General features: G+C 44.6%; 1 protein-coding gene across 3 annotated transcripts in view; it reads right to left on the bottom strand.

Moving 5' to 3' along the window:
• Large1 (LARGE xylosyl- and glucuronyltransferase 1) overlaps window positions 1-26,983 on the bottom strand; it is a 493,847-nt gene that overhangs the window by 222,283 nt on the left and 244,581 nt on the right. For all 3 annotated transcript variants that reach the window (XM_071609558.1, XM_027940415.2, XM_071609559.1), the window contains one exon: window positions 16,443-16,566. In XM_071609558.1, the coding sequence (XP_071465659.1) occupies window positions 16,443-16,566 (124 nt within the window). The remainder of the gene's footprint in view (window positions 1-16,442; window positions 16,567-26,983) is intronic.

Below are 26,983 nucleotides of genomic sequence, written 5' to 3'. Positions count from 1 at the left end.
CTCCCCAATTGTTCACAACCACGTACCCACCAGCTGGTTCCAGAATTCTAGAAACCAGCCTTGATCCCTCTCTCCCACATCCAGGTCTACATCCCCACCAGACCCAACATGCTCCACACCCTGTCACCTCAGCTTTCAAGCCATCTGCCCCCACGATGTGCTAGCTGCATGGATATCTGTGCAGGGAGCTCTTCTCCAAGATACTTCTAAACCTACTCTTTGGGAACTGTCTCTGGAAGATGAACTGATTTCATTCTATCTTGATTTTCTCTCTCTCCACCGAGACATCTGCCCTTTGCAATCCATGCTGTCACTTGGTCACTAAGCCTGAGAACTTTACGATGGAGGTCTTAGAATTATGTGTATTCTTAACAACAAGCCACAGGGTATACAACTGGTATTCTGTTGCAAACTATCCAACAAAAGAGAAAATCAAAACTCAGGAAGCAACTGAACCATACGCCTGTCTCATCCAGTATCCCCCTCTTCTGCCCTCACATTCGCTGAACAGGTTGGGGTGTGGATTTCATAAAGAAATGAGGCCAGTTAGCATCACGCTTGTCAGCCACTAAGTGTGCTCCCCTCGCCTGATTTAATCCTTGGGTGGCTCCCGGGATATGCATCTCTCTCCTCCTATGAGCATCGTTTGTGGGAGAGATATACCACTTTCAGTGGGGGGGGGGTGCCCTAGTGTTTTCTAAGATGCTCTGCACAGAGTACACCCTCTTATTGTGACTTGTCTGTTCTTAACTAAAATGTGGACACACTAGCTGGACGTGGTGGCGCACACCTGTAAACCCAGCTAATTTGGAGGCTGAGGTAGGAGGATTCACAAGTCTGGCCAACTTGGCAATATTATTTCTTAAAAAAAAAAAAAAAAAGGAAAGAAAAGAAGAGTTTAAAGGGGGATGGGATATAGGTGAGTGAGTGGTGAAGCACCCCTAGGTTCACCCCCAGTGCCAAACCTATACACACACAAATGCAGACATGATGACTATGCACACATAAACATGGAAGATAAGAGTCAATCCTTGTTTCCTTGGACACCCTGAACAGTCTTTTGGTGATAATTTTAGTGATCTCCTTTATTTGTTTTCTCAACTATCAAAAAGGTGTACCCTTCATAAATGAAAAAAAAAAAAGTGCCAAAGAGATAAAAAAAAAAATGGCATTTCATTTCTGATAGAAAAACTGCAGTCATAAGGATAGTAATTTGATAGCTCACCCTGGCAGATAATGAGCCCTGATTGGGGAGCAGAAGCCTGCCATCAGTCCACAGAGCCAGCTAACTGTCTTATGCCTTCCCCCCCACCTCCTGCTCAAATCTAGTGTGCCCAGCGAGGATGTGCTTCACTAACAAGGGGACTGCAAGCCACGCTAGTCCCCCAAACCCAGCTCCAGGCCTTGCTTCTTCTTGTAAGTAACCCCCCAACTACCAGCTGGTAACTGATTGGTATCATGCTGTTCCCTATTTCATTAGTTTCACTAATTCTTAGAGAAGGCATTAGCCTCCCTGCATCTGGATTCTCCAGGCAGAGTGTGCGCTCAGCAGACTGCGCATTCCCTATCTACTCATCGATTTGCAGCACAGTACAGAACTGAGCTGCTTCCTCCCAATCAGCTGGGGACTCAGCTACCTATTAATTAGAGCAAGCATCAGGTTTCCCAAGCCAGCCTGTTTCCCTGCGCCACTGAGAAAATGGAAACTGCAGGTAGTCTGCCCACCTTGATCTTGGAGGGGCTGCCACCTTCCCCATGCACACAGAGAATCCTGACAGAGTTACCCAACCCAGACTTCAACCTGAGTACTGAAAAGTCAGATTCCAAAGAAGCGAGAGGAGGGTGAAACTTGCATTTATTGATCATCTCTGCTTCCTAAGTAGGCATTCTGTTCTCACAACAAACCTACAAAGCAAACGTGAGACTCTTGGTTGCTTTCCCAGACCTACACTTCCAATTCTCTCCTGAAATCACACACACACACACACACAGTTACTTTCTGAGTCTTCACAGACAAAGCATGAGGATAAGACCATTCCCACACACCTGAGGAGAAGTCACCTGAGAGGCAGAGGAGATAATTCCCTTACAGAGAAGGGGGGGGTGGGGAAGGGGGGAGAGAGAGAGAGAATATGAGAATAAGTCTCTCTTCTTCCTTGCTGTGCTCTAAGTTGCTGAGCTGACTGCTGATTTGCTGTGGCCATCTGTGATCACGAGGAGACCAAAAGATTTCTCAGGACAGCACCCACCCTTCTTGGCACTGACAATCTCAGGGCTTCTGCTAAATGAGAAAATGAAGAAATTGCTCAAGTCATTTTTACTTTGGTTATTTATTTATTTTTTCCAGAAAGGGGCCATGGTAACTGTTGAGAAGGCTGTGAAATGACTCCCCAGTGCCCTCTCCCATGATGAGCCTTAATGTGTCCCATTAAGAAACCTCAAATATGATGTAACTAAAGAAGTGGCTCTCTAGTGCACAGAGTGAAGAAGTTCAAGGGCACAGTTCCAGCCACATCTTTACTGGATGAGCCCCTCCTACAGAAATGGTGGCAGTCTTGACAGCTAAGGGGTGACCCCAGAGCCTCCTGAACACACGGGGCTGCGCCCATGAAGAGAGAACAGTGAGGCTTCTCCTCCAGTTACCTGTCTCTTCTTATTCCTTTCCTCCCTCTGTTTTTTTCAAAGTCTAAAGAAAAATACATTTAAAAAAATATACTACTGAAAAACAAACAAACAAATCAATCCCAAAACAACAACAACCTCATAAACTATAATCAAAGAAAAACAAAAACACTGAAATTCCTCTACTTAGGGTACCTTATCAAATACTGCCAGACTCTTAAATGATTGGAAAACTATACAGACACCTTCAAATTTTGAAGTAAGATGGTTTTGTGATTTTTTAAAAAAAACTTAATATTACGTTCCAGGTATTTTTATTTTCCCATTTATTCAAACAAAATTCTACTTTATTATTAAATCAATAAAAGTCTTATTAAAAATAATTCTGCAAAGCTTCTAATATCCCCTTGTGAGGATGCACCATACTCTATCCACCCTGTAATTAGAGTTAAGGTTCACTGCAAATGAACAACTCCTTGACTCCATCTTTAATCCCTTGGGGCCAAAATTTTCTACATCACACAAAGTGAATATTTTATAAGAATTTTGACAGATGTTGCTAGACAACTAAAAGAAAGGTTATTCTGATGTTCACTTACAACAAACACTTTCATGAATATTAATCCTGGTGCCTACTTAGTTGCTAATAATAGATAATAAAAATTTTTAGTCTTTCCTATTTAGATACAAAAATTTTACTTTTTATTTCTATGAATATTTATTACACTGTTATATTACTATACATATGTTTTTACTAATTGCATTTACTTTGTGAATTGCTTTGTACCTTTCCTTTACCCATTTTTCCATTGGTCAATTTTTTCTCTTTATTTGTAATAGCTCTTTGTATATTATATGCTACATCTGTTTCAAACCTATTAGTTTTCCTTTAGAATTTTTTTCATTTATCTTGAGCATATACACAAAAATCCATTGCCCTTCAAGAAACCTTTTCATATTTTTTCCAGATTTTTTTAAAGATCATAATGTTAATAAGTCTTCAATTAATACAAATTGTATTTATTTTTCTCTTTGTAGTGCTATGGATTGAACCCAGGGCCTTGTACATGCTAGGCAAATGCTCTACCATTAAGCCACTTCCCTAGCCAAAAATATATTTTTATGTTTGGTAATATCTTATCCCATCTGTTCCCAAATGCTCCACCTTTACAAAATGCCTCTTCTGAGTAATTCATTCATTATCTAAAGGTTGGAATTTTTTCCCTGAGCAAGGGATGATTGACAGCCAGAACATAATTTTTCCCTTTTCATATTCACCACAGATAAAAGTAACAGGGACTCTCTCCTGCTGAGTCAAGAAAAGTCTCTGAATCCCTCCCAAAGCTTCTTCCTTTGACTGTTTCCTTCGAGTTCATTCTGAGCAAGCACAGGCTAGGAACAGAATGCAGAGGTAAGAAGGGCAGCAGGGTCCCTCCAGTGGACTTCACCTTATAGTAGGCAAATCAGGCACATAAGCAATATTCACATACCAGAGGTCATTCAAGTCAGTACCTGATGACAGCATCTACAGAGGAAAGCCCAGGGGGCACGATAACCCACAGCAGGGGGACCCACTGCTTATGAAATGGTGGGTCAAAACAGTCTCCTCAAGATTTAAACCAAGCTCTAAACAGGAGACCAGGTGGGAAGGAGGAAGGGAAGACCTCTATTTTAGGTGACTTAATTAACTAGATAAGCAGAAAAATCCTCTCAGTGAAAAATTTTATAAAAGTTAAAAAAAAACATAAATGTATATGTGTGTATATGTGTATGTGTTGCACACTTTGCACTGTGTGTATGCATTTCCATGTGTATGACTTGATTCAGCCTGAAAGCAAAATTGCAAATTTAAAAGGAGGTCCAAGAAGGATAATTTGATTGTGTTTCCTGATACCAAGTACAGCCCCGAGGCAGGCCTCTCTTGAACTTCTGCTGTAGTGATATGGGGTTGCAGCCCAGAGCGGTACGGCCCATGGCCTGGCTAAGTAATAAGGTGGCAAAGAGAGGACACTGAATAATACTGTGCCCCCAAATCCTGCACTCCAGGTAGAGAAGTGATCTAGAAGCAAATCCCAATACGCAGCAGGAAAGACCCCAGTCCTTCCCTTTAGGGCAACAAGGGCGGCAGCTAGGGGAGCCTCCCTAGGAACTCAAACTCTCATGTGTACCACAGCACAGTGTCACCAGCTGTCCCAAGTGGAGAATTTAATTCTAAGCAATTAGGACTGTTACTTCCTCAGGCAACTGGCAGCAATAAATGCAAATATTCTTCCAGGTAAACACAACATTACAACTCACAGCTTATGTAAGTCAGCATGGAGCTTTACATAGCATTGCAGGAAGGGGTAAAGCCCCGGCTGAAGGGCTCCGGTGCAATTTCCTCCACTTCCTAGCTAAGAAAGAAGTCTTGGCCAAGCTGTCTTTATTCCCAAGTTCCTCATCTGCAAAACAGAATCCTAACAGCACCCTCTCAAAGATACGCCACATTAATTGTTTACATATACGAGCAAAATAAGTGCTGATTATTATTGTTATTTTATTACAATTCTTCTATGCGTATTCTTATGTGTCACCTGATTTACTGTTTTGCATATTAATATTCTTTATTACTATATTTATCAGATTTATCATTTTCTTATAAATGGAACTAGCTTTCAGAGTTAATATTTTTAGTTTCCTGGTTTTTATTTTCTTATTTCCTGGTCTCTGCTATTAACTCCATTTCCCTTCTGCATTACTTAGGATCACGTGATTGTTCCTATTTCAATTACAGAATGAAATGTAGATTTTTTTTCATCATCTTTGTTTTTGAATAATAAAAGGATTGAAGGCTGTTAAAATATCTCCAGTGACAGCTTTGGGCACATTCCATAAACTTTAGTGTGAAATATTCCCCCCTTGCTGGTTGCAAAATAAGCTGCAATTTTAGTTTTTATTTCCTTTTGGATTAAATAAACATTTCAGCAAAATGCTTTGTCTTCATCTAATTTCCAAGTATTTTGAACCTACCATTTGAAAGCTGCTTTCTGATAGGAAGATTCACTGTGCTGTGGTCAAGAGTGGGGCCTATGACATGTCTCTGGTGTAGAATTTAATGATGTTTTGTTGTGGCCTAGCATGCAATTTTTTGAGAGCGTTCAGAAATCAATTTTTATTCCATTTGATGGATGTAAAGTTTGATACCTATTGATACTAATTATATTATGACACTTGTTTTTGTTTGCACAGTACACTATATCCTTCTCAGGGACTGAGATTTTTCCTAACAAAGTCTGTATGTCTTTCACTTATGCTTTTGTATATTTGGAAGCTCTCCTCTTGACAGAAAGGTATGTGGAATAAATCAATGTTTATAGCTGCACAATTCACAATAGCTAAACTGTGGAGCCAACCTAGATGCCCTTTAGTAGATGAATGGATTTTTAAAATGTGGCATATATACACAATGGAATATTACTCAACAATAAAAGAATAAAATCTAGCATTTGCAGAAAAAATGGATGCAGTTGGAGAAGATAATGGGATGGTGGAATGTGATGGACATCATTATCCAAAGTATATGTATGAAGACACGAATTGGTGTCAACATACTTTATATACAGAGATATGAAAAATTGTGCTGTATATGTGCAATAAGAATTGTGATGCATTCTGCTGTCATGTATTTAAAAAATAAAAGCAATTTTTAAAATAAATAAAAAATAAAAGAGGAAATTAAAAAAAAGTGAGAGTCAAGGCTTATTTATTTCCTTCATATGAATACCTAATGTTCCAGAGTCACTGTTTCTTCCCTACTTTCTTTGTTTCCTATCTATTTTGCATAGACTTCATTTCATTTGCCACCATCTTTCCAATAACTTGCTCTGGTTGTATTCATAATTACTTCAGTCGTTACATTTGAGCTTTGCAAACACACTTTTTTATCCCTAGGATAATCAAGGCAAAGGGTTAAAGGATTCCCCTGAGTTACCCCACAAAATGTAATAAATGTAGATGTTTCTAAACCCGAGGTGGACTCCCCAGGGTGTTGTAAAATGACTGTGACCAGCTGGTTATGTGTATATGTTTTCAAAACAAATATGTGCCATTTGTGTTTGGCTTTGCACTTGACCTAAAACAATTATCTATAGATCATTCCACGTGTAACTCCTCTGAGCACCCACTGCCTGCCCCTTGAGAACAAGGCCTTTTCATTCTTGGGTATTCATTCAATTACTTTCTCTGCATTGCTAGCAAATGATCTAGGATAGTTTCTTCAAACAGTATACGATGGCAATCTCAGTGACTCAGGAGGCTGAGGCAGGAGGATTGCAATTTTGAGGCCAGCCTGAGCAACTTAGGGAGACCCTGTCTAAAATTGAAAAATAAAAACAAAGGGCTGGGGAGGCAGCTCAGTGGCAGGGTGCTCCCTGGGTTTAAACCCAGGTAAGCAAACAGACAAAAAAAGAAAAAAAAAAAACACTTGTGTGTATTTTTGGAGCTCCTACATAGCATATTGGTTTCTATTGCCTTACACAACAGCACTTGGTTAGTATTCTTGGATCTCTGCCTGTTTTGCACAAAACTCTGCAAACATTTTCTCTGGACAAATTATCACCATAGAAGAGCTGAAGCAGGGCCTTTATTCTTTCAAGCTAATGTTTCTCTTCCCCCTTTATGCTTGCATCACAGTGTGGTGTTAGAAGTCAAGTACTGTACCTTGTACATAGCCATCGACCCTATGTGGCTTATAAGCACCAGGAATGCGGCATGTCCAAAATAGTGCTAGAGCTGTGCGTGTGCTAGGCAAGTGCTCTGCTGAGCTATATTCCCCACCCTAGAACCATTACTTTTAAAGGAAGGGTTTTGTTTCAATACTTTCAATTCAAATGTTTTTTTTCAGGGTGTAAATAATGAGGGCAGCTTGTCACTGATTTACCTGTGCTGCAGAGGCCCCTCTTGACTGACATGCATACAAATCTTTTCAGCTCTTGACAAGATTTCTTGAATGCCATGATCCCAAGGGTAAACCATCCAGTACTCTGGCCCTGGCAGTACCAAGAGCCCCTGATTTTCACTGTTTTTACACCATACTGTCTTAGCTACTCCATCCCAGGCTAACAGGCCCCAAACAATACAAGGAGGAGCTCACGTAAGATTCTAAAGCTTTAACATTTCACTCCCCCAAATTAGATGTTTAACATTTCTATCATGTGGACCAAGACTGTTCCGATTGCAAAAATTTCCTCCCGCCCTCCCTTGCTTCCCATTTTTGTTTGATCCAGCTTAATTATAAATTCCATTGTAACAACCACACTCTTGAAGAAGTTGTTTTTAACCCAATTTCTGATTGGCAAGATTATGGTACAAGAGAACAGCAAGCAGAGGAGGTCAGAAGAATTAGACGCTACCATCAGTTCCACCTCTGGTCAGTAGCATTCTGATCATCCATTTGGCAAATTCCTTACTAATAAAATAAACATGTGCCCCATGTATCACATGGAGTTCTTGATGGGACCTGATGACATCAGGTATGCAGAAGCACCGCCTTCTTCAAGGTCAATGAGCTATAGAAGGAAAACCACAGCAAATCAGCAAAACGAGAAAAAATTATGCACACAATAGGAACAGGGCTAGTCCAGGGCACTTAATTGTTTTCAGTAAGTTTGATAAGTCTTTGAGCTCAGACCAATTAGAGGTCCAGTTGGGAAATATCATGTAAGTGAATCTTGAAAAAAAAAATGCAGTGATTTTAAAAGCTCAGAAAATGATAAAGATATGAGGTAGAGATAAAATGGAAGATGTCCATGCAAGACAGCCACCTGGAGACCATTTACCAACATGCAGGGCAGAAGACACCCAAGTGTCATCAAGGCTCTGAGCACTGTCACTTGAGACATGCCTGTAGAAATGAAGTGGCCATTAAGGAGGAGAGAGGACTCAGTGGATACTCCAGGTCTTCGAGCCACCAACTGACCCAACTCTGCCCAGCCCCAGTGCACAGAACCCACGCATTTGTTTGGGGGCCACCATTGGCCAGGTTTTGTACTAAGAGCTGGGCCCAGAGATGAAAGTTATATCCCTTGCCCTCCAGGTTCTCACAGCCTAGTAGGGAAGGCAGACAGGCTACGCTGGCTGATGAAGGGCATACATGATTGCCCTTGGTTTTTATTAATGCTCAGGACCAATGGGAAAGTTCAAAAAGATGAAGGTTTCAGTACAGCCCAAGGTAAATATTTCTACTAGAATTTCTAAATATGGAGCAAGGTACTGTGGGAAGTAATGACCACTTATCTCTGGACGTGTTCAAAAACAGAAGACTGTTTGTATAGAAAGTTATTAAAAACAAGTAGAAGGTTATGCCAGATGACCACCAAATATTCCTTCCTAAGGAAGATTCTACTGTTCTCAAAAAGTGACAAGGACCAGTCAAGAGAACTCTCACTTATGGAAAGAAAAAATTTGCTGGCATCTCAAGTGAATTTAACAGACATAAAAAGGTTTTTCTTAAACGCAGATTAACATTTCAGATGGTTGCCTAAATTTTTTAATAAAAATTTTAAAAAATATTTTTTTGTTGTAGATGGACATAAAACCTTTGTTTTTTAATTTTACATGGTTCCAGGGATCGAACCCAGTGCCTCACCCATGCTAGGCAAGTACCGTACCACTGAGCCACTACCCCGGCCAGTTGTCTACATTTTTAAGGTTCCAAATTTAATAGCCAAAGACCAGTCTTCTAAATATATAAAAGTGTGTATTCAAACAAGTTACACTTACCCATCCATGTCCTTTCTGTGACCTTGCCCTCACTATCTGAGAGATCAGCTTCTGCAAAGGGCCAGAGGTGCCCTGTGGGTTTCAGAGAACCAGCTCCATACTCGCAAACCACATGGATACCCCGGGAACCGAAAAGCAATAAAGAAAATGGATGCGTGGAAATTTTTGCACACCTGCATACACTCATCCTCTGCCAGATCTTCTTTGTACCATGAGACCAAGAAGAACAGGAGGAACAACAGCATAAACCCATCCACTATTATAAAAGCAAAGCCACAATGTATGGCCTCGTGAGAGGCCAGCAGTCACTGTGGGAGAAGGGGAGGTGATGACATGTGGGACTGGACAAAAGAAGGTGTAAGACAATAATTACTCTATGGAGCCAGCCTAGGTGTCTGTCACCAGACAGATGGATTAAGAAAAAGTGTCACATATACACACAGGAGTTTTGTTCAGCCATAAAGAACAAAATTAAATCATCTGTAGGAAAATGGATGGATCTGGAGAACATCATGTTAAATGAAACCAGCCAGATTCAGAAAGACAAATGTCATATGGTTTCTCTCATATGTAGAAGTTGAAGGGAAAATGTAAAAGAGACATCATGAAAATAGAAGAGAGACCACTGGGAGGCAGGAGAGAAGTGGGAGGGCAGAGAGGAGGCGAGGGAAAATTCTGGGGAGGAAAACCGACCAAATTATGTGATATGCATGCAGGGAGATGCCACATGGTATCTACTGTTCTGTGATATGGTAATTATTATTTAAAAAATGAAAGAGGAACCAGGTATAGTGGTGCATGCCTGTAATCCCAGTGGCTTGGGAGAAAGTGTGCAGGAGGATCATGAGTTCAAAACCAGCCTCAGCAAGGCCCTAAGCAACTCAGTGAGACCCTGTCTCAAAATAAAAATAAATAAATTAAAAAAAAATAAAGGGCTGGGGATGTGGTTTAGGGGTTAAGCACCCCTGGGTTCAATCTCTGGTACAAAAAAAAAAAAAACCCAAAAACCAAAAATGTAAATTCCAGCTATCTTCAAATACAGGTGCTTACAATGGGACTATATTCCAATAAACCTATTTTGAGTTGCAATCATTACAATTCAAAAATGCACTTAATGCACCTAACCTCCCGAAAATCATAGCTGAGCACCACAGAACGCTGTAGAGTACTGATTATTTACTCTTTGATTGCAGGGCTGGCTGGGGCTACAGCTCCTTGCTGCTGCTGCTGCTACTGCCCAGCATAACAAGAGTGGATGCACCTACCATGTACCTATAGCCAGGAAAGACTCAAATTCAAAATCCACAGAACAGGTTCCACTGAATGCATAGCACATTGTTACCACTGTAAAACTGAGAAATTGTGAAGTCGAACCACCATGAGTTGGGGACTTTCTATACAAAAGGCAGACAACTGAGGGAAGGGGAAGGAAACAGAATTCACTGAGTGCATGATAAGGCTTTAACTGCTCCTAATCATCACCAATAAAAGGGGATCCGAGCTTCTGAGTTCACAGGCTACTAAGCTCCGGACGTCATTCTGGGTGTCCATCTGATCAGAAGGCCTCACACCCACTGCACTACCATTCCTGGGCAGGGCATCCTAGAGCAGCAGATCAGGACATCCCTGAGATGTGCCCAGGTCTCCCTGGAAATGCTCCAGCCCCATGGGGATATCTGGTCACAGCACTTGAAGCCCAACCATCACCGAATGTGGAACCTTTGAACTGTATTCCAAGGCCTGGCATCATCAAACACAGACCCGGCTCTGGGAAAAGGTCTATGCCAGGAAGAATCATTTAAGAGATCTCAGGCAGCTCATCTTCCCCTCGAGGACCCATTTGTTCAAAAAAAGCTATGGGTACTGGGCTCCCTTCCTACTCAGAGACACCGTGGTTGTGTTCTCTTCATGGCCTCCCAGCTGAAAATGCCCAATTTCAGGAAGTATGCCTTCCCAGGACCTAGACAGGCGAGGGGCAGTTGACCACCCCTCCAGGGAGAAGAACAATGGAAGCTGCCTCCCAGAAGACTGCAGGGGGCTGAGCGATCACAGCCACCTGAACAGCCTCCACACTCCACAAAGGCAATTAAGGAGGAGTAGGAAGCCAATTTTCAGAGTCAACCATCAATATTTTCTGTAACCACAGTCCTGAATCCCACTTCATGAGCTTTCTGATGTGGGTAACGAGCAGGCATCAGGTCTAAGAGAAAAGGAGATAAATTAGGGCTCCCCGCTGGACAGGCGGATCATGAAACAGCCACTGGCTCAGCTGCTTCCCTTCATGAGCTCAGGATCATCTGCCCCTGGGCGGGGGCAAGAGGGTGACTTTCTGGGCCAAATGGGGCAAGATGAAAGGCTGGGAGACCTGCAGGGCCTTGTCTGAAAACTGGCAAGGGATGTTTTGCTGATTTAAAGCAAACCCTCTAGAATGATGGCCGCCTAGTTTAGAACCTGATCCCAGGATGGCAGAGACAGAGCCATCCCAAACCACCTTGGAATGGGTCCCTTTTATCCACAGCAGGAAGCACCATTCTTAGCGGGTTTCTAAATCCAGGGTTCACGCTTTATTCATTTGTTCTTCAGGAACAGCCAGAAAAGGAGAGAGCTTAGAGGACCCTTGTCTAGCTAGAATTAAAGTTGATATTTCAGCTTAGGCAAGCCACAGAGAGGGAGATGTAACACAGGAGAAAGATTGGCAGCTGTGGACTGAGTTCTGGATTTTAATCCCGGATCTGGCACAACAGCCACATGCTCTGGAGTTATTTAGCCTCCCTAAGCCTGGGCTGCCTTACCTGTAGAATGGGGACAATTGAACCTATTCCATAGAGTTGGGTGAAGAGTTCCAGGAGAGAAGCACGAAAAATACAGAAATGAAGTAAATGGTCCATCAGTACGGGAGGTTAGACACAGTCCGTGTAGCCATGGACACACGACAGAAGGAATCCTGAGCCCAAGTTCACGTAGCTCTATCCTTTCCTTCCTGTCCAGTGGATTACATAATCCTGTATGTGATACCATTTCGTTTTCAAAGGGAAAACTCAAATATCAGCCTTGGCGTTTCTTAGCTGCCTGATTTTAGGCAACTATTTTTCAACTCTGTATTCCAGTTTACGAATTATCTGTGAATGGAGGTAAACAAACTTTTCTCTCCACTGCACAGAACTTCCCCGAGTGTCAGCATGCCACCATCTACAAAGCTCTACACCAAAGGAGTCCTCCTCTTCTTCCTCCTCTGCGGATGTTCAGAGCTACATGCTTTGAGCAGAGATCAGAGAACAGAAATGTGGCCAGTCCTGGTAGCCTGTTGATATGGGGACTTGGAGGCTGAAAATAAATGGGCCATGTAAATATCAGGAAGACCAATGAGCATTCCACACACCACAGAGATGGGCAGGCTGAGCGATCGCTATTTGCAAATCCACACTAATTGGTCATTATGGAGACGCGTACCGGTCCATCGCGAATTTCCCACAGTTCATTTTTAATCATGCACCGATCCTTCATAAAGATCCTATTCCCTATTACTCAATCTCCAGCACAAGCAGATATAATAAGGGGCCCACAGGAGCATTTCTTAGAAACGCCATTTCCAACAGCTACACGAAGTGATTTCTTGGAGCTGTATCAAGGGAGGCCATCCTCTGTGCCCGCAAGGTGCCGTCTGACACGCTTATCTAACACAACTGCGGAACACAGCCTGAGCCTGCTTCTCTCCTGTTCCAACTCATTCTCTGATGTCATCTACAGGATGTTTCCACATGTGCCCTTCCTTGTAACTGTCATGGGAAAGCACTCACTCAGCTGTCACAGGGCTGCTCTGGGGACTTGGGCTGGTACAGATGGAGCTGCCTGATTTATGCCACTGTGTGGTCACAGGTAGGCAAACACCTAGCTGCCCACCTAAGCCCAAGGCACAAGAGGCCTCAAGAATGAAGACCTGTGGTGGGGACAAAGGAATCTGTGGCTTTGTCATTCTCAAGGACCCAGCTTTGAACTCACTGTGTATCACTCACACAGTTATCACACAAGGCATGAGGCATACGAGGGTGGTAAAAACCAGACAGGACCTGGTCATTCTGCAGTCTGTGGTCTAGGGGAGACAGAGACATTTACCAGCTCATCACACAACAGCACGAAAAAAATCCACTCTAATGAGTGTCCAGGAGAAATGTATGTGATCCTACAAGAACATGTAACAAAAGAACCTCTGTGAGAGGAGGAAGGCAGGGTAGGTTTTCCTCTGTGAACATTGCTTCAGCCAAAGAACCTGGATTAACTACCAGTGGGGTGGAGAAAGGAGGCTGGGGAACAGCTGAACTGCCAGTAGAAACAGTCCGCTCGAAAGTGGTTGCTGTCTTACGAGGACTGGGAAGCCATGGTGGTTTTACCAGAGGAAAGGGGTAGGTCAGGTGGCCTTGCTTTATGGAAAGCTGACTCTTGCCCATGAATAGCAATTTGGGAGGGAAAAGGTGAGTGGAAGAGAAGGGTGGAGACAAGCCTGTATTAAAAAAAAAAAAAAAGTTGCCATTGTGCTGGGGAAGATCACATGAGTTGGGAAGAGAAGGAGGAGGATTACAGGAATAGCAGGATCAAGCTAGCACATGTGATGGTTGGAGGCAGGGCAAGAGAAAGAGAGGAATTCCCAGATCTGGATGAGCAGCTGTGTAGATGACAGTGTCATGGGATGAGGGGGCTGGGCAGGGGGAATGGGCAGATGATGGCTGTGGCTGTGTTGAGCTGGATTCTGTGTAAATTATTACTACCGTTGTCATTATTATGGTGGAAAAAGTAAGTTCTCTAAAAATCTTTCATTCTCAGTGTCCTACTGGGTTCTGACAAGTCTCATGGGGCTCAGGAATGCAACAGAGGGGTGACCAATTGGTAGAGAACTATGCAGGTGTTAGGACTCTTCTCTTGGGTTGTCAGTGGTAGAGGCTGGGGGGAGAACAAGACTCTGGAGACTGTCCTTTTGAACCCTTCATATTGTTAAGATTATTATTTTTTAAGCCAGGGGAGCTTCAATTCCCAATGGATAAGAATTATATATGTAAAACAGTGGACAACTGGTCTACCTGTATGGACATGGGCACAGGAGTTAGAGCATCTGAGACCTCTGAGAAGCCCTGGGCTCCCAGGAGAAGAGCTCAGCCCAGGCTGCCTCACACTTCTGCCTCCCAACTACCAAAGGACTTCATAAAAGGCCACATGAGCACAAGAAAGCACTTTAAGTAGCATATAGCCATGAAGCAGAGGATTTTTTTTTTTTTTTTTAAGCAAGCATCACCTTGCTAAGTGGCCCAGGCTTCCTCAAACTCCTGGGCTCAAGCGATCCTCCTGCCTCCGCCTCCCAAGTAGCTAGGACTACTACAGGTGCACACTACCCTGACTGAGGAGTTAGCATTGAGAACTGCCTGGTTGTGGGCACTGGTGGCCCTTCACCTGGGCCATTGAGGCTGTCCCTACTCACTCAACAGCGAGAGAACCAACCATCAGAACCACTTAGATGGTTCTTCAGTGGGAAACTGGGATTTGAACTGGGGCTTTCTTTCAATCTGCTGTGTTTTCTTGATAAGCACAGAGTACAGGTTTGCAAGGGCCACAGCACAGAGAAGGGTGAACAGGGAGCAGGAGGCAGAGGCCTCCACCCGCGACAGCTGCTGCTCCTCCTCTCCCGTTGCTTCTCCCCATGGTGTTGGCGCTAAGACCCTGGGAGACAGAGTGGCTTGCTTTCACCTTAATTAGTGCGGCAATTTGCTAAATTTTGTTTTTCCCCTTTTAAGAGTGTTAATCAATTTTAGCTCAGAATAGATTGGAATGGCACACAAATTACCGCGACAATCCCCAAATGCTAAATTCTGAACATCTCGATCAACCTCAGAGCCTGAAACACGTGAAAAATCAGAAACTCCGGCTGGCATCTCTGTGATCTATTTAAAATGTTATGGCTCTAAAATGAAAAGATAATGGCTTTATAAGGTTTGAAACAAGCAATTTACCAGAATCAGCCTCTTGCCTAGGTGTTGAGTCCTTCCCAAGGTGACTGGAGACAAAGCATCAATGCGTTTCTGCAACGTTCTGTGTTCCTCTAATAATAACAATTTGCTAAATCCGCAAGCATTACAGGGCGCCTATTTTGCACCAGAAATACTGAAAAGAATAAGGTGTGCTTCTTTTCCCCATACCCCATTAAGAATGTTGCAGTAGATAAACGAGAATAGAAAATGCCTTCCTATTCCCTGGGGAGGTTGGGGACGGTGCCAAGAGGAGGTGGTAATGCAACTGGGTCCTAATAGTGGATAGGAATTGTGACAAGGTAGGTGGGAAGGGCACATGGGACAGAAGGATAAGTATAAACAAAGACTCAAACACAGAAAAGACAGCAAAGAGAACTGGAGGACTCCTCTATTAATCAGAGCTGGGAATGGGGGAAATTCTGCAAAAATTACAAGAGATGGTGCTATTAGAAGAGGCAAGAGGCAGAAAGACAGGGCTTCGAATCAGAATGTGATCTCAGTCTCCATGCAAGCCAGGTGGCACTACGGAAGGACTTTAAGCAAGGATCTCATTTGGTTGAATCCCTCCGGTCTGACACATAATTATTCAGCATAGTGTTTTTAAAACATCTGCACATATATTTGCTCATTTGAGCCTCTTAGTTACACAGTGAGTTGAAATTTTAACCACCTTCCTACCATTGAGAAAACAGGGCCAGAGGAAGGTGACTCACCTTGCATCTTAAGACCAGTCAATGACAATACACAAATTCCAACCCAGGTCACTCAGACTGAGTTCAGGATTTACCTCACTGGGGAACAAAATCCTCTCCAATCCTACCATGGAACACTTTCAGATATGGCCTCCCGCACTGAGGGACTGGCATGGATTCTGTGTTAATGGATTGGTTGCCTTAGTGCTCTCAGTAATAATGCCAACCTCTGTCATATCCTGGACATTATCCAGAGGAGCCCTGACGTCTGGCACTGTGAGTCAATTTAAAGGGGCAGAGAAAAGCTCCCCATGGGGACAGGCCAGGGAGGCCTCGGGCTTCCTCCCTCCCGTACCTTGAGCTCATCTGCATTGTAGAAGTCCACGCGCACAGCGGGCACCATCCAGGTCTGGAAGAGCGTGGCCAGGATCTGCTCGGCGATGGAGTCAGCGATGAGGTGGAAGTGCAGAGGGTTCCGTCTGCAGGGGACAGGAGAAGGCCAGGGAGAGTTAGGCCCGGGAGTTCCAGCATCAGGCACATCCCTCCCGAGCTCCCACTTGCCAACAGCACTTGGAAAGTAATTACGGCTGGTAACCCAAGGGTGCTTTGTGGTGAGGACACAGCAGTGAAAGGAAGGAGGTCATTTCTCCGAACCTTGGTGTTTCAGAGAGGTGACTGGCACACACCACAGAAGGTATCAACGGGCCACCCAAGACAATCCTCTGTTACCAGAGGATGTGTGTTTGTAGAAGTCTCAGGGAGGGTGTAGGTAAGGATGTGGCCAAACATTATGTCTACCAGCTGGACATACGGGCATTAGTGCGGACACACACTGACAGAGGGGCCACGTCGTCAGGTCAGCTGTGGACAGCTGGCCAGACACCTCTCCCCAGGCACAGGGTAAGTTGAGTTTCCTGCTTGTTCTTCTCCAAAAGAAAATAGGCTTTCATGATGGAGTCATCTAGAGCCTTGTCCTCATGGAAGAGAGGTATTTGGGTCATGGGGTGCTCCCTCTCAAATAGATTAATACTGTTATTGTGGGAGTGGTTTCCTTATTAAAGGCTGAATTAGACCCTTGCTCTTTCTTGCCCTTCTGCCTTTTCCCATGTGATGACACAGCAAGAAGAACTTTGCCAAATGCTGGCATCTTGATATGGGACCTCTCAGCCTCCAAATTCTTCACTCAATAAATTTTTGTCCTTTAAACATTATTCTCTGGCATTATGTTATAGTAGCACAAAATACAGACACAAAGTCTAAAGAAGAGCAACAGGAAGTTGAATCTAGAGGAATTTTAGGAGAAAAGATCTTACAAATGGGACAAAAATGGAACAGAAGAAGCCAAAGGCAAGAGAGCAGTTCCTGGGTTGGTGACTGAGCACAAGTTTAAGAAGGGGTTGGCAAGGCCAGTTGCTGCTCCTGTATAGATGAATCTATGTCTGAAAATGATTACTAACCAAGAACAAACTGCCACACCTGTATAAACTGCCTAAGAGTGACAAACTGAGTAGATGAATTAAAGAGACAAGTGGCTCAGCAAACTGCCCCAAGGGAACCACTGCAGAATCCTGCAAATTCTCCCATTAAACCCTCTAAGGGAAGGGGAGCCCCATGAGAAGCTCCCCTTTCGGAAGCTGCCTTAGTGGTGATTGTGGCCCAAGAGAACATGAGTTTGCTCAGTGGCCAGTGAGCTACCCGAAGGCCAAGGCAAAGGCAGGTAGACAAAGCCACAGCCATGAGGGATGGTCCATTTATCCCTCAATGTTGGCACAACCACCTCCCAGTGTCGTACTAGCCACAGCAGTGTCTCACTCACGGAGAGTGAATACCTGTAAGCCCACACGATTGTCAGCTAATTGAGCCATGAGGTGGCAATACTAAATGGGCCAAGCTACGTCCAGCTGCTCCACCGTCAATGCTCTCTGCTCATCTGCTGGTGTTCTTTCCTCTGCAGAGGAGACCCTCTCCCTACTTGATGACCCCTGCCCATCCTTCAAAATTCTCCTTGTAAGAACTCTCCTCTGGGCCACCTTCTTGAAACCCTTCCTTATATCTTTCTCCTGCAAACTTGTTTGAAGAGTCAATCGCCCATCTGCATGGGGCCTTGGGATACCTACTCCCAGTCTACCACAAGGCTCCTGAAGACAGGGCCATCTTTTCATTCCCATCCACAGTGACCAGGAAAGAGCCTGGCAAATTATTAGTCCGCAATAAACATGTTCAACAGGAGGAAACAACAGTGACCCTCCTGTGGCAGCGAAAACACCATGCTAAAAATTAAAACCAGTACACGATACCCTCCACACGACAGTTCAGAGTCTATGCCTGAAAATGATTACTAACTAAGAACAAACTGCAACCTGATCCAGAATTCCAGGGTTGGAACACTGGCTTCAGCACTGTCAAGTTACTTCACCTCTCTAGACCTCTCTATCTCCTCTTCAAAACAGAAATGATATTGGTGAGTAATATCACAGTGGGTAATTGTGAGGATAAAGTGAGATAATATGTATATAAAGTGCTCAGTAAAGTACCTGGTACATAATAAGATTCTAATAAATGCTGACTATCACCAATATTACTTTACAAGATATTACTTTACAATATTACTTTACTACTTTTGCATCACCATTTCTAGTGCTGATTGATCCATTTTTAATAAAATATTTTCAATTAGTTCACCTATACATAGACAAAAAAAAATGGTGTGTGTGTATGTGGTGGGATGTGTGAATAAATGCTCAACAAATCACTATGAAGCCTTAACCACACACAAGGTACGTTTGGGATACAGCTGGAACGAGCTAAGAGCTCTCTCTCTCTTCGGGAGCTAACAATCTGGTAGAGGGAACTACAAGATCTTTAGAACATGTGCCATTCGGCTGGGCTGTCTCACGGAGCCACATAGCTTGTGAACAGAATGCCTACATCCTCATAGGCCAACTTGGACAATAATGGGAAGGCGCTCCTACAGTGGTGATCCACAACTTGAGCTATACAGACCTCTGCAGGAAGCAGAGGACAAGAGACCACTTCTCGGTGGTGGAGAATGTCGAAAGCTTTCATGGACGATATGGCAATTAAACAGGGGCTCTGGGAGGGTGCAGGAGAAGGCTGGAGGGGGCATCCTGCAGTAGACAACAGAACAAGGGAAAGAGCAGGTGGGAAGGACAGAGCCTGCAGAGGAAAGGGGACAGTCCCGCCTGGCTGGATCAGACAGCATACCCTAGATAGCTCCTGTATGCCAGGAACAAGGAGGACAAAAGACGAAAGAGAGACAAAGACTTAAGGGTCGACAGGGCCTGAGGATGTGAATTCCCAAGAACTACAAACTTCAGATTATCCAACAGCAAAAGAACCAGAGGCTCAGCAGGCAGCTGATCAAAGCCGCGGTCCTGGGAGGTGATGAGCTGGTTGCAGAGCCAAGGAGAAGGGAGCAGGCTCTCAAGGAGGACGCTGCCAACCATCCACAGGGCTTCCCGTCTGTGTTCCTCTGCACTGTGTAAAGTCTCTCTCAGGAGCAAGAGTAAATGGGAAAAGAAACGCTCCTCGCCTATAGGCCAGGCCTAGGTGTCTGTACCATGAAAGGGGCTTGTGTTCTTGTCCAGCCTCCCTCAGTAGAAGGATAAGAAAGTGCTTATTTGGAGGACATATGGCCCCCACCCAGTGACACTAGCCCTGTCAGCTTCCTGGCATCAAAGGCTGGCCAACCAGCAGCAGCTGTGTGTCATGCCCGTCAAGAGGAATACTCAGAGGGGTCTACTCATGTTCCACTTTGGGGGACATCAAGAGAACTGTAACCCATCTCCAAATGAGACTGTGGTCCCTGTAAACAGCACTTCACGGTGGCCTTTCTAAGGTGCACCATGCCGCACGCAGTGAAAGTATCTGAAAACATTGTCTAGACTATATTTCGCAGAGCCCCTGGGTAAGCCAGAATGTCTCCCCTGAGCATGAACTTGCAAATCCTACTGCCAGCCAGATGGCCCCACAGACCCGTGGGATCCTTGGAATCAAGAAGGCCCCAATTACAATGCTGCAAACACACCAAGCTTCTGATTATTTGTGGAGTGTTTGTGTATAACTTGCCTCTGCTCTAGAATTCAAACTCCAGGGGACAGAGACGTGGTATGTCACTCATACTGTACCATAGCAGTCCCCAGAACCAGCTGGCATATTGAGTGGGGACTCGAGTGTATTCTGAATGACTGCATCAATGAACAGCTCAGTTGATTCCCCAAACAGAAATCCCTTTGCCCTTCCTTGGTCCCTTACAATTTCTTCCTCCAGCATTTCCTGCCAATCCAAAGTGCTTGATTCCCTCAGCCTCACCAGATCAGTCAGATTGGCTGAATATCTGAGGTGCTTAGGACAGAGACCGGCAGGTGGTAAGGACTTGGTAAACGTCATCATCCTTCTCCCATCTCCCATCTGGCGCCACCTCATGAACACAGTCACTCTTATTCTCCCTTCATCCCATCTTCCATCTCATCAGTACAGTCTCCAAAATGATCACAGAACCTTTGGCCATCATTCAAGGCATAGGGTCTGGCCTCCTGCAAGGAGCTGACCTTCGAGGATCTCACCCTCTCTGCCTCTCAAAGTTCATGTCTTCCCTCTTCTTCCTCCAAGCCCACACTCCAGCCACGTGTGTATCCAGTTCTGCATGTGACCAGCTCCTGCTCCTCCTGCAGAACAAACCCCAAGGGCACCTCCTCGGGGAGGCTTTCCAGAGCTACCCCACCCAAGGTACCGCATCCCTCACCACTATCCTTGCCAAGGCCCTGTTTGGTTTCTTCCTAGCACTTGCCAATGCTGTGGACCTCCAAACTCAGCTTAGGTCTACCTCCTCCCCTCCTCTAGACTGTGAGCTGCCAGCGTGGAGCTTCTCCGTTTGATGCAGTATTTATTCTCTTGATCACTCTCTCTCCCCAGTGCTTACAAAGTGCCTGACCATGGTGCAGTTCCAGGCTGAGCCATGTTTTCCTGCAGTAAGTGAGGTGGCCAGGTGGGAGGCCCAGGAGGAGTCCAGGCTGGTCCCTTCGCTGGGAAGTATGGGAGGCTAAGTCCAATTCACAGGGACATGCGAGACAGATGATTCACATATGACAGAGCAGCTCATAACTTCTGACTGACAGCAGTCAAGATTACTTCATTCTCCGTTTGTGTGATTTCTGAGTCTTATTTCATGTTCATTTCATAATTCAGGAGGGTTGATTCCCCAACCCTGTGATGGCAGAGGCCTGCACGTTCCAACATCAGCTACAGGCTGTGAACCTAGAGCCTATTCTCTCCTTCAAAGAATGATTAGCACCAGTTAGACAAGTATTAAGGACATATTTACTCCAAAGTGAATTTTACCAACTGAAGTTAATAGAAGCTCCTTCCAAAGGAATGATTTTCTCAATAAATGATTCAAGGCTATGGAGCTTTATACCTGTGAAACACCTAAATAGTCCCTTACGCCAGTCACTAATTGTACATGCATTTGGGGGAGCACTGCTTTAGACCCATAACAAGAGGTGTCTGGGGACAGGTGGCCCCACCTTGCTGGCCTGGCTTACAGCATCCCAGAGGCGGCTACAGACATCAGCCGTTCTCCTCCAACAGTCCTCGAGGTGCAGAGGGAAGTAAGCACAGTGCCTTCAGGGGGGCCTGCAACTTCTCTCCTAATGAGCAGTGCTCCTGCTTCCTCTGTTTCCTAAGAGGCTCCCCTGTTCCAGGTCTGGATGCAACAGACACAGGGTGACAAAGGAGCCAAAGTGACGTTTTTCTCCTGCTTTCCCTTTCTTATGCTGTGGGGAATGAACTGCAGCCCCCGCCAGGCCATCTGGGGTCTGTTGATATTAACATACACAAGAAGGCCTTAGGAGCTGAGATCATCTCTAATTATTAAGTTACGATGCGATGGCAATTTTAGGAGAAGAAAGAGCCTGTGACAGCACTGCGAATGCTCAGTGAATCTGTGACACTTAGGAGATTTAATAGAACTCATTTCAGAAAATCACCGCAGCTGGGGTGAGGGTTTTCAGCGTGAGTCCTTGGTCTGAGGCAGGTCAAGTGGCCTTGATGATAAGGGAAGATTCAAGGACAAGTCAGTAATGCTCTCCACGGGAGAAGAACAGAGGAGCTTTCTAGAAAAATCAAAAGGCCCAGTGATGCAGCAACAGCATGGAGGTGGGACTTAGCACAGCTACGGGGGGATCTTTGGATCAGCACCTGGGAGGGAACAAGCATCTTCCCATCTCAAGCCCTTGGTTTCCCACCCATTTGCTGGACTAGCAGCATCTACTGTATCAGGCTGAGAAGTTCAAATGCAATAGCCCACGTGGAGCTCGGCAGCTCACCTGTCAGGTGAGTTCTCTTTGGACTCACATTTGCAGCATGGCCAAAGAGCACAGAGCTCCTCTTTGGTCACAGATGCTCCTCACTCATGCTATCGTCTTCAGTCTGTCCAGATGCCAGAAGCCCAGCCTTTAAAAGCTCTATGCATCTACACTCAGCACCTCAAAAACACAAGTCTGAGAAGGAGAAAGATAATTATGAAGATCACAATAATGAGCAGGATGTCTGTACTACCACCCAAATTGATGACTAAAACTAGAAACAAAAATAAAGATACTAAAGATAGTATCTTTGCTCTGGTAAAGAGCTCAGACTCGGAAGCTAGATTGAGGGGGCTCTAAGCTGGCCTGGACCACCCTCTTGGAGTCACCTTAGGTCATGACCTCACATTCTTGGTCCTGAGTTTCACTGTCTGGAAAATGACGTAATGAAGGAGGCATAGGGGATTCAGCACTTAGAACAGAACCTGATGCAGAGGGAGCTCTCTGGCAGGTGGGGAATGAGCCAAAGCGCAGTGACTTGCCTAGGTCACCAGCTCCTGCCAGGAGGAAAGTAGCACCTCGGTGGGCTTCCTGTTCACAGTCAAGTCTCAAGCCCTCCTTGACAACCTGAAAGATGCTTCTGCAGGAGTGTCCTGGAATCAGCAATGAGACAACCACAGGCACACGCTGGCCACAGACACGCTTTTACCCTCCCCGATCTCCAGGGGCATCAGGGAAGTTTTTAAAAACAGTAAGAAGAAAAACTGCTTGATATGCAAAGTAAGGGTAATAACTATTTTCTCCCTGCCAACAGGAATGCAGACTGAGCGAGCCAGTAGATCATCATGGCAAAAAAACATTAAAATTTTACAAGCCATCCACCCTCTTGCCCAGGAGGTAAACGCTTAGTTACTAAATAAATATTTATTTTCTCTGCCTGCTAAGTGCTGGGTTTTCTTCAAGAGCAGCAATATTTCCCAGTTGATTTACCATCGGGATTGGTGTTCCTGGCATTCTCCAAACTTTTCACTGAATATTCTTCTGCGGAGGTGACATGGGTGTGTATTATGCTATTTTCTACTAATACTAAAACATCATCACATACACCTTGTATCTTTTTTTCTCATCCACCTTTTTTTTTTTATCAACATAGAGGCTGCATAATGATGGGACCCAAAAATATATGAAACGGAGAAAATATAAACAAAGTTCACCCAAACACAATTTGCAAAAGTGACATTTTCATATATTTTCTGCTATTTTCTCATCCCTGTATTTTGACCCTGTACGTGCGTGCATGCCTGTCTGGACACTGGAGTTCAGGTGACGCATTCCATTTTGAATTTTACTTTTGCTCATTTTAGATCATCTGCATTGCTCTGTGTGATGACGTATTTTCTAAAGCTGAGTGCACGGTTTATTATAAGAAGATATTCAATTATTCTTATTGTTTTAAAATAGATTCAATATTTTTGAAAAGGTTTATCTCTAGCTTGGGTCATCCTACAAGGACAAGGACAAGGCCTTTGGCATATATAATGAAATTTGTTTCCAAAACTTTACAGCAACAAATTTTCTCCACGAGTATTGGTGGACAAGAGTGCTCACAAAACTCTCTTACCACCTTTTAAAATGTAGAATGCCCACTGTCACCACTGCAGAAGGAAAACTGACATAACGAAGCCACACTTAAGTGAAAATTTGCTGAAAATCCTGCACGGAAAATAAATATAATGACTGTAATTAACAGTGAAAGCCAAAAGAAGCACTGTGTGTCACTATTATTATATTATTAACATTAGGAAGGCTCTTCATTTGTCAACATATTTCATAATCATGTCTTAGTAAATCTCCATACATGTTTGGGAGGCAATGAAGCTATTTATAGCTGGACTTTCTGAGCTGAAAGTCTGTTCAATGTCCTTTTGTCTTGATGTCCCAACTCATTATCACCAGCACTTCAGTTCACACAATCCTTCTTATTCCTAGGATTTCAGAGACTGGGGTGGGCTTCAGTGGTATTTGGTCCAGGAAGATCAAGCAGCCATTCACAGAGTGGCAGAATATTCATTACAAACATTAAACTGCCTTTATTCCCCAAGCCCTGGGCCCGCATGGAAGGGAGTCCTGCCAGCAGCTGCTGACAATAAAACTGCTATTTTTAATTTTAACCTCTTTGTGCTGCATGGTGACTGTAGGAGTGAAAATTTATACTCAACAGGGTTTTCACAATTTCAACAACTACTGGATGATGTGATCTGTAGCAAAAGCAACAGGAATAAAATTTATACTCGACAATAACCTAGGAAGATCCTGTGACCTTAAAATTAGTCATAATTGAGAAATAGCATAATTGAATATCTATAATCATGCAAATACCTTTTTTCAGAACAGTGGGCTCTTTCTATCAGGGAGACAGGCAACAAACACAAGCAGAGACTCACTCATCTCATCTGACTCAGGGCTCAGCTAACACGGCCCCTGGTTTCAAGCAGCCGGCGAAGGCTGCAGAACCACAGGAGGCTCAAACACAGCACAGCAGCCTGGGCCGTGTGGGACGCACATCCCCCCTGGAACCGGAAGACCACGGGGTTGAGCCCCATTGGCCATTCCTTCCCTGATAGTCCTCTTTCTTCCTCCAGTGGGCAACTGAAATCATAGTCCCAAGTGGACAGAGGAGGAAGAAGAGGTGGGAGACCCCTTCTCTAACTGACACTATTATGTAGGTTTCCTGCTCCCTTCTTCCACCAGGTCCCCACTGCAATAGGACAGCCAAGTTGATGTTTGGCTAACCTGCAGCTAAATACAGCCACCTGTGTGTGTGGCGGGGGGCGGTGCAAAAGAAACACCAAGGTGAGCGTAGGAAGAGGTACATGATGTAAACCAAGAAAGCTAAAGTGAACGGCTTCAGAGCAAAAGCTAAGTGATATAGGAACTAAAGAGTTTAAGTGACCCGCTGAAAGTCACTCAGCTGTGCGGTGGCAATTCTGAATAAAATTGGAAACTGAACTAAGTCTAGGCTGGGCCTGTCAGCTGGTTGATTGAATGAATGTATCTCCAGGTTCTTCACTACCCGAGGGCCCAGAGTCACATTCACCAAGCATCAAGATATTCGCTAAGACAGATATTTGCTAAGATAACGGAGGATACAGAAAAATAAGGTATAGTGAAGCCTACATTCTGCCACAGAAAACATACTTTGGATGGATACATAGAGAACAACGTAGGAAATACAACAGAAAGATGCACAGGGTACTGCCATCTGGTGGAAGAGTGGCCAACACCCCAGGTGAGGGGCACAGAAGGGCTCTCCGTTAAAGGGATACCTGTGAAGTCTTCCATGGTAAGAGGTTATTATGATTTGTATCTGGAATGTCACCAAAGGCTCATGTGTTGAAAGCTTGGTCACCAATGCAGCCATGTGCAGAGGCGGGGCTGTGAGGAAGTGATTGAATCATAAGGGCTCTCATCTTCTCAGTGGATTAATCCATTGATGCATTAGTAATTTGATGCCTTTAATGGAAGGTGGAAGAAACTGTAGGAGGTGGGGTCCAGTTGGGGGAAGAAGACCCCTGGGGATGTCCCCTAAATGGTACATCCTGGGGCTGGGGTTGTGGCTCAGCAGGAGAGCTCTTGCCTTGCAATTTGAGGTACTGGGTTTGATCATCAGCACTACATAAAAATAAATAAACAAAATAAAGGTGTCGTGTCCATCTACAACTAAAACATAAAAAATAATAAGAAGAGAAGGGTATATCCTACCCCTTCCTCTCTCTCAGTCGGTCCCCTCTGTCTCTGTCACTTTCTTTCTTGGCCCCAGATGCCGGGAACAATGTCGCTTCACCATGCCCTTCCACCATGATGCTCTGCCTCACCAAAAGCCCCCCCAAAATGAAGCCAGCCAACAATGGACCGAAACCTCTGAAACTGTGAGCCAAAATCAGTCTCTCTTTCTCTAAGTCATTGATCTCAGGTATTTTGTCACAGCAACACAAAACCAACAGTGGGGGGAGCTGCCACTGTGGGTGTGGCAGAAGAAGAATAGGGATGAAGTGTTGAGATGGCCTGCCAGGAAGATCAGCCAGTGGAACCCCAGGAGAGGCCAGGGAGCTACGAGCAGCTCAGAGCTGCAGGGCATGAAGCCAAAGCAAGGAGAGGAGGGACAGGGATATGGAGAATGATCTCAGAGCCCCCCACTGTCATCGTGTCACGGCAAAGAGGTTCAATTCTTTCCCCTTGATAAGGAAAAGCCATTGAAAGATTGTAAGAGATCACAGCCACCTGTCTGAAATACAATGCTGGTGTCAGAAGAGGTGGGTCTGAAGGGCAGGAAGACATCTGAGAGTCAGAGAACAGGTATACCTAGGCTGTGACAGCCACAGTGGGATGCAGAGGAAGGGGTGGACCTGAGGGACATCTACGGAGAATCGCAAGGCATGATGACAGACAGCCTGGTGGGGGGACTGAGGGAGAAGGTGGAACCCCAGGGTCTCGCAGGGTTGGCATGTCTTGGTGTCACCCATCCCTAGTTGGGCCACATGTTGGGCCACATGTTGGGATTCAGGTGTAA

The sequence above is a fragment of the Marmota flaviventris genome, chromosome 3 (assembly GCF_047511675.1).
Source record: "Marmota flaviventris isolate mMarFla1 chromosome 3, mMarFla1.hap1, whole genome shotgun sequence".
NCBI lineage: Eukaryota > Metazoa > Chordata > Mammalia > Rodentia > Sciuridae > Marmota > Marmota flaviventris.
Note: the sequence above shows the minus strand (reverse complement) of the source record. Positions and strands in the feature narration are given on the sequence as shown.